This window comes from Sciurus carolinensis, chromosome 6 (genome assembly GCF_902686445.1).
Source record: "Sciurus carolinensis chromosome 6, mSciCar1.2, whole genome shotgun sequence".
In the NCBI taxonomy this organism is placed as follows: Eukaryota; Metazoa; Chordata; class Mammalia; order Rodentia; family Sciuridae; genus Sciurus; species Sciurus carolinensis.
In genome coordinates this window covers 53,033,283-53,045,987 of record NC_062218.1, presented here as the reverse complement: position 1 = coordinate 53,045,987, position 12,705 = coordinate 53,033,283, and the positions used below count along the sequence as shown (strand labels likewise).

Here is a 12,705-nt window from a genome sequence, read left to right as displayed (position 1 = left end):
AATAACCACGTGCAATTTTATCTAACACTAAGAATCTCTTTGCAAAGAGAATCAAGAAAGTAAGACATTTCCTGTTAATCTTAAAAGGATGTGAAAATTTACACTCAGTGGTGTGGTCCAAAATGTGGTGACTTCTTCACAATAACCTTTCACTCTGATTTGTTTACCCATGACACCAACGAAAACAAAAATGTTTCAAGGAAAACGTTAGAAACACAACTTAAACATTAAACTGTTTGAGCAAACAGTTTCTAATATTAAGATTATTCTAAGATTTAAAAGTTTGAAAATTAATTTTAAATGTAATTAATTCAACAGAGGTAGATACCTTTTTTTTTTTTTTTTGCAGTGCTGGGGATTTGAACCCAGGGCCTTGTGCTTGTGAGGCAAGCACTCTACCAGCTGAGCTATACGCCCAGCCCCAGAGGTAGATAGATACCAAGAAGAGTAAAAGTGACTACAGTGCTTCTCTCCATCATGCCAGAAGTCTTCTCTACGTCCATTATTAAAACATTTATTTCTGGGGGGAGGGGATGGGTTTTTAAAAATTTGACCTACGAGATCTGAGTATTTGTTAACAAAGGAAGCAAGAAAATGCTCTGAGTCTGAAAATAAGAACTTAGGATCATACAGTACCAGACTAACCTCTCAACAGCTGGAACAGAACTGAGATGTGGGTCATTCTTAAGCAGGTCATGACTGCTTTTGCTTTTCCCCTTCATGCTCTGGAAAGGAATGTATAATATCACCATAAGTGCAGATAGAAACAGTCTTGCAAAAGGACAAATATACAAAAAATCTAGTATTGACACAATGTTTGGCAATGATAAGTTCCTGAAAAATTCGGTATAAGCTTAAGTTTTAGAAATAAGAATACTATCCTTCCACTGACTGAATATACTATTTTAGAAACATCTTTTCTTTTGAAAAGTGACACATCATTAAAACTGAGTCTATTGATTACCAACTTTAAGCACTAAATTCCCATGATAATTCACATGCAACTAAAGTCACTAATTTATTATGACTCATATTAGAATTTAGAAGGAAGATCATAAGAGTAATTTGAAATAAACATACAATATTATTCTTCAAATATACTATCTATTCTGCAGAGACTTACCCAAGTAAACAGAGCAGTACATCTGTGAGATACTATTTAATAAATGGAAAACAGATACATAGACAAGCCTCTCTATGGGAACATTCATCAGGGACCAATATTTGCTAAGTACTTTATTTTAAAAATTCATGGTCTCAAAAAATTTACATTTTAGTAGAGATAACTAAGAAGAAATATCTATAAAAAGAGTTACTCTAAGAAGTTACTATAGGAAGTACAACTATAACTACTACTGCTGTCACTGTTCTTATTTATTTATTTATTTTGGTATTAGGGATTGATCCCAGGAGAGTTTTACTATTGAGCTACATTCTCAGTTTTTATATTTTTTTTATTTTTTTATTTTGAGACATGATCTTGCTAAGTTGTTGAGGGCCTCACTAAGTAATCAAGGATAACCTGGAATTTGTGATCCTCCTGCCTCAGACTCTGAAATTGCTAGGATAATTTGTGCCAGGCACTGTGCTATAAACAGTATTTTTATCCCTCACTTCCCCTTTCCTCAAATGAAAGTATAAGAGATAAACATTATAAGCTATGCTAAACAGATGCTTAGATTAAGTAATTTACTAAGGAAACAAAGATAGTTGGTGGAAGAGGATGTAGAATATAAATTCATTTCTGTCTGGCAATAATGTATCAAAAATCCAAATGTATCCATTTTTCTTTTGCTACAGGTTCCAATGGATACAGAACACTGGCCTTGTTTCATAGCATACCTTGTGCCTTGAGGTGGGAGCTGTTCACCCCTCACCACCCCAACTAATCAAATAAAAGTGTACAGTAAGAGGTTAGAGTTGACAGAAAGAAAAGGAAAAAATAATTTCCATTTATTCTGAAGGGGAATTTGATGTTGAAAATTTCTTTACAAAATGTTAACTGCAAATTTAAAATGTTAGCTATGGAGAGGTGAAAATATTTTTTTTCTTTAAACCCTGTACACCATTATTAATTTTGAGAATGGGCTCTTAAATATGTCAGGTTTTACTCTGAGGCAGATGTATACCGTCAGAAATAACTTCCATGAGAAAAAGAACAGATTTTTAAATTTCTGCATTAACATGGAATTTTCCCACATTTTAAAGATCCAATCAAAACATGTTTATAGTCCAGTTTTATAAGATTAAAACAACAACAACAAAAAACTTCCTCAAAGAAGTAATCTAAATACACTATTATTTGCAGTTTTAAGACAGAGGAACTGAATTAGGTAATTAATTACATATTTCTAATCCTGTAACCTTACACATAAAACTAAAGAGTAATAAAAAGGCAAAATGTCAAATAATTACTTGATAATATTCTTGTCTACCTATAAAAAAATGGAACAAAAGGTTCAAAAACCAGAAAGTGGTGTAGTAGAAAGAACACAAAAAGATGGCAAGTGCACCAAATGAATTTCAAAATCTAAAATTTCATAATTTTACAAGTTTTAGTCCATAATCTTTTGCCATTTTTGGAAACAGAATGATTTCATCAGACCTCTGAACATTTGCCTACAAAATGGGAACAGCAGCCCTGTGTGTACCATACAAGGGAATAAGATGTGCAAAAGTGTACAATGAATATAATGTGACCTAAATTAGAATAAAACCTGAATATCCTTTTGCCCAATGCTTTCTCCTGCATCTCTGGACACCACTTTATTTTCATCTATCCTAAAAAATAATCCCTTATTAATCTTCCCCACCTAACTCTCCCCTGGAGTCACAAGCATAAACATCAGTCAGTGTTGGCCTCTGACCTTCTACTCCAGTCTTGGTTCACAGGTCAGAAAATGAGAGTTATACTAATAAAAAAGCAGGGGTAAGGTTATAACTCAGGTCTCTAAATTCCTGCTTCATTAATGAGCTATACTATTTCATTTATTTGTAAATGTTAGATTACAACTATTAATTTAATTGTGTTTTTTTTTTTTTAAATGACACCTTTGGGGGGGTGTAGCTTAATGTTAAAGCACTTGCCTAGCACATGCAAACCACAAATAAATAAGGGTATGGGAGTTCTTGTTTCATTGCATTCTTCAAAATGGCTAAGAAAGTAAATTTTAAATGTTCTCATCATAAAAAATGGTAATTGTATGGGGTAAAGTCTATGTTAATTAGCTCAATTTAGCCATTCCACAATGTATACACATTCTAAAACATTCTGTACAGGATAAATGTATATCACTTTTATTTGTCAGTCTAGAATAAATGATTACTTTTTAAATAAAAGGTTCTTGTTTATCTCCCAAAGCCTACTTTAAACAGCTTGAGGTAAAAAGCACAACTCTTTTACACTAATTTAAAATAACCTGACAACAGGAAGAATCTGTGAATTAATCTGAATAATCATTATCATTTCAAATTTTAATTAACATTTTAAATTAAATTAGCACAGGAATATAGGATCAAAAGTAATTTTTTCAGACCTTCCTCACTGCTGCATCCTAAAGGAAGAGAAAACAAATTGGGGAAGAACTGAAGAAACTAGGAAAAAATCCCAAAGAGGGTAAAAATGACTTTCTTTTTAATGTCTACTCTTTCTCAATGATCTAGTGTGAGTTTCTTATTTATGCCATTGAATAATAATAACTTTAAAGTAAGAACAAGCCCTAAACAATATTTTTAAATGTTTTAAAAGTTGCACAGAGGAAATTGGCTAGTTAAAGGGTTTAGCTACTGGGAAAAAAAAAATAAGTATACATAGTGAATTTAGTGTGAAGAGCTCCACAGAAAATTCAAAACTGTAAGCAAATCTAAAAATGAACATCAAAAGCAATGTAGGAAAATCACATTATTATCTTGAACTTAATACTAAAGAATGAAGCAGCAGCAAAACAGAAGGAACTAAATAGAGAGAAGGAAGGAAGGAAGAAAGAGAACAGAAGAAGAAATGGAGGAGGGATGGAGGGAGGAAGGAAGGAAGACTGAGTATGTGGTATAGAGAACAACACTGGCCAAGAAGTTAGAAGATCTGGGCCTCAGCCTCTAACTCTGAGTGATAGTTAATTTTATGTGGCAACCTGTCTAGGCCATGGTGTCCAACTGTTTAGTTAGTACCAATCTAGATGATGCTATCAAAATACTTTTAAATGTGACTAACATTTAAATCAGTAGGTTTTGAGATTACCCTCATAATGTAAATGAAACTCATCTAATCAACTGAAGGTCTTAAGAAAAAGACAGAGGATTCCCAAAGAAGAAATATTTCTGTCTCAAGGCTACAACATAGAAACCCTGCCTGAGTTTCTAGTCTGTGGATTTGGACTCATTAATTATTTGTGTCTCCGGTTTGCTGGCCTACTCTCTATATTTTATATTTGACAGTTTCCACAATAACATGAACCAATTACTATAAGTTCATAAATAAATCCTCTTTCTCTCTTTCTTTCTCCTTCCTTCTCCCTCTCCTTCTTTCTCTTAGTTGAAAAATAAAGGGATTTTAGACACCACTTAATCTATTTTCCCACTTCATACAGAATCTTTTTGACTTAACTGCTAACTGGTCAACCTATGTCTCAACATGTAAAAGGAGCTTATTCTCTCTCTGTCTCTCTCTCTCTCTGTCTCTCTCTCTCTCTGTCTCTCTCTCTCTCTCTCTCTCTCTCTCTCTCACTCACACACACACACACACACACACACACACACACATACACCCCTAGTCCATTCTTAATGGTTACCATAGGTGAAAATTCTCTAATTGGAGAAAAAGGTTTATGTGTCATTTCCCACCATCCAACCAACCCTAGTTCTACCTTCTACAACTATAAATGAAATACAAACAAGTTCTGTTATTAAGACATACTATGTAGAGTTTAGTTCAGATATAGATTGGAAGGCAGAATAATGCCTCCAAAGATGTCTATATCCTAATCCCTGAAACCTATAAATAATACCTTACATGGCTAAAGAAACTTTGCAGACATATAGATATGTCAAGGATTTTGAGATGGGGAAATTATCCTGGATTAGAGGGGGTCAAATATAATCATAAAGGTGAAAGAGAATCAGTTTCAGGGTGATGCAATGAGAAGACTTTACCAGTCATCGCTGGCTTTGAAGATGGAGGAAGGGGCTATGTCAAGGAATACAGGCAGTCTCATGAAGTTGAAAAGGTAAGGGAATGGATCCTCCCCAGAGCCTCCTGAAAGAAGGCAGCCCTACCAACACCTTGATATTCAGTCCAGTGACACCTATTGCAGACTTCTGACCTTCAGAACTGTAATATAGTTTGTTTCAAATTACTAAATTTATGGTTGTGTCACTATAGTAATACAAAATGAATGAAGTCTCTTTTAAATCAATAAAATATAAACAACTAGAAAGATAAGTAAATTAAAGTTGCATACAACTTGGTGTGGCAGATATATCTGATAAATTAGACTGTTTAATATTCTGACAATCTCTTGTGCCAATGTCCTGGCAGCACTCTGTATCATGCCAGCACAACATTCCAACTTTGGGGGAAAGTTTAATTTCATAGGATAAAGTAAAATAGGACAAAATATTCTTATTTATTCTCAAAAGTAGTTAATAAATGTGATTAACACGATCAAAAGGCTACCAAAATAGCCTTTTCTGGATAAGAAAAAAGCTCTTCCACAACTCTAAGTTTGATGTAAAAAATCTTAAAATGTCATGTAGTGAGAGATATACTGTGTATCACTGTGGGTATGGAGTAATTTGATCACTGTATTAAAATCTAGTTATTGAGATACTTTTCTTATAGGCCTACCATTTAACTGGCCTTACGAAAACTACCTGTCTGACTAAAAGCATTTATTTGGAAAATGTTTTCTAACATACATACAGCATTCATGAATGAATTTTAAAATCAAACAGACATTTGAATGAAACTATTATTAACGAAAAGCAATATGAAGGAAGGGATCTTACAGATAAAATTCTTCAAATATTTGAAGTCTAAGATCACATTTTAATTTAGTTTTTACCTTTCCAAGTATATCCTGTCCCTCAAGCATTCCCTATGCAAGTGGTTTTGGGCATCCCTTTCACTGCCTTCCCTTGCTTAGGATGGATCTATTGTCAGTACCTTTCTTAAATGTATATAGAACTGAAGAAAATGCTGCAAATGTGATCTGAACAATGCAGGGAATGTTAAATTCCTTACTCCAGAGAACTTAATCTTAATAATTCAACCAAGGTTTATTAAGTCATATATACTCTGATGATTTTATTGAACTAAAGTACAGAATTTACATGTACACCTATTATATTTCAACTTATCATTCAAAAAAAAAAAAAAAACAAAGGCATGGATTGACAACAAAGCACCCATGAGGCAGAAATATTCAATTAACTATAAATCTATCTGACTACACCATCTCCCAGATCACATTTCTTCATGTTACTCACAAGAATACCATGAAAGTCTGACAATGTGTTTTTCTGAACCCAAGATATGATTATTATGGCATCCCTCTATCATGCAATCCTATCAAAAAGGAAATGAAGTCAGTCTGGCAAGTCACTTAACCAGTGTCTCAGTTTCCTCATCTATAAAGAAAGGAAGTTGGACAAGATCCCTTTGTGCTATAATATTCTATGATTCTAAGGAGATTTTATCAGGTAGTAGAAAGATACTGAAATAAATAAGAGAGGAAAGCTAACCCATGTGGGAGAGATACCTTGTCATGAATAAACAAGTGGGGTGAAGAAGTGCCTGTAATCTCACACTGATAATCCACAAACCAGAGAGAACTCTATCTTATTTCTCCTCTCACACAAGTAATGTTTCAATTCAGACCTGACCAATTATTAACTTGTGATCAGATGGGTTCTGGAATAAAGCTTAATACTATGGAGTCATTGAAATAAGAAACTTGATAGGCAAATAACAATTATTTTAAGTCATTTAGAAATATTTAATTTCATGTAAGTACTGAAATTGCAAATAGTTATTAGTTATTCTAAGAGGCACTTACTCAGCTTTGACTCTAGTTATTTCACACATTTAAAGATAGAAAGGCTAAATTTTTTAAAACTATATTGATTATATTTTCTCAATTGTCAGTCTAGCCTTCCTTTTTCTTACCAAGGTTTATTTTACCAAAAAGATAAAATGTTCTTGAGGCATGCTCACAGTCTAAAGAACTATACCTAAGCAAAATAAACAAAAATACACTTCTATTTGAAATCACTCCAAAATTTATCTTAAGCACTCTAATTTCCTTTCCTCTAAGCCTGCAAATTTCAACAACGTTTTGTTGTTCTCTTTTCTCAAGAAAAACTACCCACTTTTCCACTACATAAAGTTGACAAAACAGCTAAGTTCTGTAGGCCAGAGATTCTTCAATGTGCTAAGGCCCAATCACAAGGGGAAAATGAGTTGTTGGTGGGTCATGATGTACATGTGTATACCATGTTTTCCAGGGCTCCTCAAGCTATTATCAGAGACTCTCAGAAAGGGCAGTCATCCTACTGTGCCAAGTTTTTGGCTTCCAGAGGCTGAGCTGCTCACCAGTCCTCTGGACTGCTTAGGCATGAGGACTGCAGTGTCTGTGTCATAATTATGATCATATTAGAGATTGTTCCATGTATTTTAGCTCTCTGATAATAAAATACCAACTACAACATACAGTATATTATTCTATTTTAAGACATCTGACTGTCAAAGACATTTTTCCAGATTTTGTAATGTAGAAAAATAAAGATTATCCACATCTTCATCTCACAATCTTAATGAGTACATATTATTTCTATATTACAAAAAGGAAAACTGAGACTCAGAAAGACTAAGTTATTCAAGATCACAAAATATCAATGGAAAATGAAGCTTCAATATGGGTTTGTATGATCCCAAACCCAAGTTACTCCAACACATTGTCACTCATATATGACAGAGAATCTATGTCCAAAGAGCTTGTAGCCCAGGTCTCTCTGCAATTAAAAAAGCAGAGAGTAAAGTGCATGATGTTGGAGTAGTATATAATGAGAACACAGTCATACACTTCTTGTATGATTAAGCAAAAAGAAAAAAAAAGGGGGGGGTTTAAAAGGAAAATGTAAAGGAATACATAAAAGGCCAAGATTAGATTTGAAAAAGATTAGGAAAAACTTAAAAAGACATTTAGGAAAATCATATTTGGGGTGTTTGAAATAAATATGACTTTGACATCCCAGAGGTAGGATGGGACAATTGGATAATTTATGCAGTGGAAATAACATGATCACAGGCACAAAAGAAGGGGAAAGAAAGAAGACATATAGGCAGAATAGCAAGCCATTCAGATCTGCTACTTCGGAGTTCCTGCATTTTCCTGTCATGCATTCCAGGAAAATCATTTTAAGTCCGGCTTCCCAGGCCCCTTCCTTGGAAATTCTGATTGAGGGGATCTGCAACGGGGCCAAAGAATCTTGTTTTTTTAAAGGTAGCACAAGTGATTTTATCAGCAGGGAATTTAAGAAGTGGCAGGTAAAAGGGCCAAGTTGGTAAAGGAGAGTCATGAAAAGCAGAGTCTTGAAAATAACAGGTCAAGAAATTTGGTCTTATTTTTATAGTTGACAGAGAGCAACAGTAACATATTAAGCTTGGGAAGGTCACTCCCAGGTTTAATATAGGTACTCATAGGTAGCTATGAGTGGAACCAATAGCAGAGCAGTGTACAGAATACTGCTGCAGTCCAGGCTGAGATCTAGAGGACCTAAATAAGAATAGTAGCAGATAAAAGGAAAAAATGGATCTGAGACACTTCTTTGGTGAAAACTTGCTAGAACAGTGCAACTCACTGATAATACAGAGAAAAAGTCAAAATTCAGAACTGAATCTAAAGTTCTTTGGAGGATACTGACACCTGGGAACAGAAAGAATTCACAAAACAAAGAAGTATGAGAAGAAAAGATACAGAAGTAAGCCTTGGTCAGGGATTGGATAACTAGTGACATATTCATTTGGAGAGGTGTCCAATAGGCAGCCAGGAAAAAGAAGAATAAGCAACTATTAAAATATAGATATATGGTGATCATTTTATCACACAGCACCCCATACTCCTGTTAAAGAGTCAAATGAGAGAAATAACAATGACACAATACTAGGATAATGATGCTCATTTGATAATGAACTGTGGGTTATAATTTTCTTGGCAGAGAGGAAAAACTTTACTTAGTCTTTCTAAACCATTCAGTGTTTCTCAGATGGAAGAGTGAAAATAAAAAGCAAGCCAGCATTATCTTGGTGGTATTCTCTCACACTGCAATCTTAATAGCAAACACAGATTGTTTTTGGAGTATGAATTCTCAAAATAAGTCAATTTAAACATCTTTTTTTTCCTACTTGGTACAATAAAAAACAGCAGAAGATAAGCTTTGAACATTTAACACATGGTGTTGGTTACAGATAGAATCAAATTAATTTTCTAATGAAATCAAAGTAATTCTGAGCAAAACTTTCTTTAGATCAGAAATTTAATTTCAAAACAAATATTCATAAAATAACTGCTCTCTCCCACCCCTGCTTTCCAAGGCTGCTAAACCAATTATTAAAGACCCTATGGGAGTTGGGGAAGGCGGTCAGTCACTGTGCTGCACAGCTGCCTTCCCCCTCATGGTTCTATACTACCAGTGACATTTCTCAGCAGCCTTTTAGCCTTAAGGGAGACAGCTTTTGTAGCATTCACATTCAAATTCAAGACTTAAATAGCTGCTTTGGGTTAAGGTACTCATAACCTAATCATTTCACCTCTAAACCTTCTTACATTGTCTCAGACATGAGTTTTAGGTTGGATACCTGATATCTAAACTGTAAAAGGAGAGAGGTAGAAATAATCAGGTGATAGTGGAGCTAAATCTTAAAAGAAAAGACAAAAAAAGGTAGACCAAAAATAAAAAAGAATAAGCACATTCCAGACTAAAGGAAAACTGGAGGTGGAGTTACTACTATGAGAAGGCATTGTGGATGCAAGGAAACTTGACATCTTCAGAAAACATAAATAAAAAGGAACATTGGAACTAACATCCATAGTTTTGTCCATTCACAAATATACTTGCAGAAATATGATATACAGTAAATATTTTATTTTGATAAGGTGCAAATTTGAATTATGAACAATACAAGACTAGTGCATTGACATCTACAAAAGATAATTCCTGAGATATCAAGGTGGCAGAGTGATTGCTGTTATTTATAAGGACTAGGGAAAGGTTTTCATGTAAAAATGAATTTAATTTTCTTTTTTCTTTTTTTTTATTATTTCCTTTTAGCTATACATATTAGGGTTCATTTTGACATAATTTGACATAATTATACAATCATGGATATTTAGCCATGAATATTCCTATTCAGTCCCCAGTACTTCCCCTTTCTCTCCCGACCTCCCTCCCCTTTTTCCTCCCTCTACTCTACTGATCTTTCTGCTATTTATTTATGGCTTTTCTTAAATTAGTACCTTGTGTATATACATGATAGTAAGAGTCACTGTGGTATATTCATATATGTACATAATAAGAAAGTTAGGTCAGAATTCATTCCATGGTTCTTCCCTTTTCCTGTCCCTCCTCCCTCTTCCTCAATCCCCTTCCTCTACACCACTGATCTCCTATTTTCATGGAAATGAAATTAGTTTTGACATCTGATAGGGAGACATTTCCGAAAGCTGCTCAGAATGAGGGATAAGAATTCAGAAAAAATATTCACCCTTAATCCAAGGGTTTAGAATACTGGTATAAAGGTGGGGGTAACTGAATCAAGAGTATCAACTAGATCACTTAAGGATACAGTAAAGAGCAAGAAAAATATCCTAGTGACTTGAGAGGCTGAGGCAGGAAGATCACAAATCCAAAGCCAGGCTCAGCAATTTAGCAAGGACCTAAGCAACTCTGCAAGACCCTGTCTCAAAATAAAAAATAAAAAAAATTTTTAAAAAGGGGTCTGGGGATGTGGCTCAGTGATTAAGCACCCCTGGGTTCAATGCCTAATACCAAAAAAGAAGGAAAGAAAAACTATAACCAAATTATTTCTTATATATGCCCATTTTAATTTAGTTTTTTTTTAAATGACCCTTGAACTCTTTTTTTTAATATGGATAAAATACCTTTATTTTATTGATTTTTATGTGGTGCTGAGGATCGAAGAACTCAGTGTCTCACATGTGCAAGGCAAGCACTCTACCACAGAATCACAACCCCAGCCCCTTAATTTAGTTTTAATGCAAGGAGTATAAGTTGAGTTTTAAGACAAGGAGTAGAGAGTGCTTACTATGTAGCCAACATTTGTCTTCCAAAACCATGCTCACTAACAAAAGAAGCACAGAGGTAAAGTAAAAACAAGGATAAAAATAATGTGCTTTTAAGTCAATGCTATTATTAGTTTTGGTTAAAAAAAAAGGTAACTATGTCAAGCAACTAGGCAGTATCAAGTAATTAAGTTTTGATTACTATGATAAAGATCCGAATCTAGGTCTTAGGGCTAATTAATGTTCAAGAAAGGAAGACATAGAAGAACCTTTAGGAGTAAAATCCCTCTGAAATGATTTTCTTGGTGCACATATATCTGAACCCATTCCAAACAATGGCAAGACACTGCAGACCTTTCAGCAATGAGTTTTGTGATAAAAGTGAAATAGAGGAAAACCACAGTTAGAGGCCTATAGGTAGGACTGGTAGAGTAAAACACAAAGAGACAATGTATAATCTAAAGACACAGATTTTATAGTTGAACCTGAGTTAAATTCCTAGCTATAGCTACTTACCACTTATGTGACTTTGATCAAATTATAACCTTATGAGGTAATAATAACACCATTCAAAGGGCTAGGATGAGAATTAATGAAGAAAACAAAATACATGCAAGTAACATTGAAATGAAAGTAACTTGGTCTGTGACTATTTACTATGAAAATGGTAATAATCATTATCATCTAGCAAACCAAACAACTAGCAATTAAAATGTGAATCACAAAGTTGAACCATTTAAAAAACTTCAGGTCTAGTTTTAACTGACAGAAAAATGCTAATATCAAAAATAAAGAAATAAAAAAGTCAACTATTTTAAGAAGACAAATTAATTCAGAGTGACCTCAAATTATTTTACAAAGCATTCAAAGTAGACTTATTGAGTGTGTATCATGTAAAACGTACTGTTCCAGATACAGCAGAAGCAGGAGATACAAAAATGATTAAGAAATAAATTCTAATATCTTTAATAATTCATAAGAAAGGATAAATTAAAGATTACCTGACTAACTCGATTTACTTCCTCCTCTTCTTCCTCAGCTTCTTCTCCAAATGAAAGTAAACTAAAATTTCTAGTCAAAAAAGAGTAAAAAGAGAATAAAAGAGAGAAAATTAGAAAAAGTTAAAACTCTTAAATATTGTTTTTAAATCAACAAAACAGAATTTGCAAGAAGAAATACATCTTTTTAAAGAACACAATATTACTTAGTCTTCAGCAGAAGTATCCTAAGAATCTATAATTTTCAGTAAAGGTTTTGGCCTCAGACCACTGATATTACATATATTATACTGATGACCAAAAATCCATCCAGAGCATTACTATAGGTACTGAGTACAGTATGAAAGAAAAAAATTTTTACTGTTTATCAAAACTAGTAGCAAAATGGTGATTTCTGAAAAACTAATAAA

The 12,705-nt window shown here is 33.7% G+C and overlaps 1 protein-coding gene across 3 annotated transcripts in view; it reads right to left on the bottom strand.

Annotated features, from left to right (window-relative positions):
• Cwc27 (CWC27 spliceosome associated cyclophilin) overlaps positions 1-12,705 on the bottom strand; it is a 244,990-nt gene that overhangs the window by 212,024 nt on the left and 20,261 nt on the right. For all 3 annotated transcript variants that reach the window (XR_007109165.1, XM_047556515.1, XM_047556517.1), the window contains exons 7-8: positions 12,299-12,368; positions 646-725 (exon numbers count right to left, since the gene is read on the bottom strand). Coding sequence is in view for 2 of the 3 variants with exons in the window: in XM_047556515.1 (XP_047412471.1) it covers positions 646-725; positions 12,299-12,368 (150 nt within the window). In the remaining variant the exon portion in view is untranslated. The remainder of the gene's footprint in view (positions 1-645; positions 726-12,298; positions 12,369-12,705) is intronic.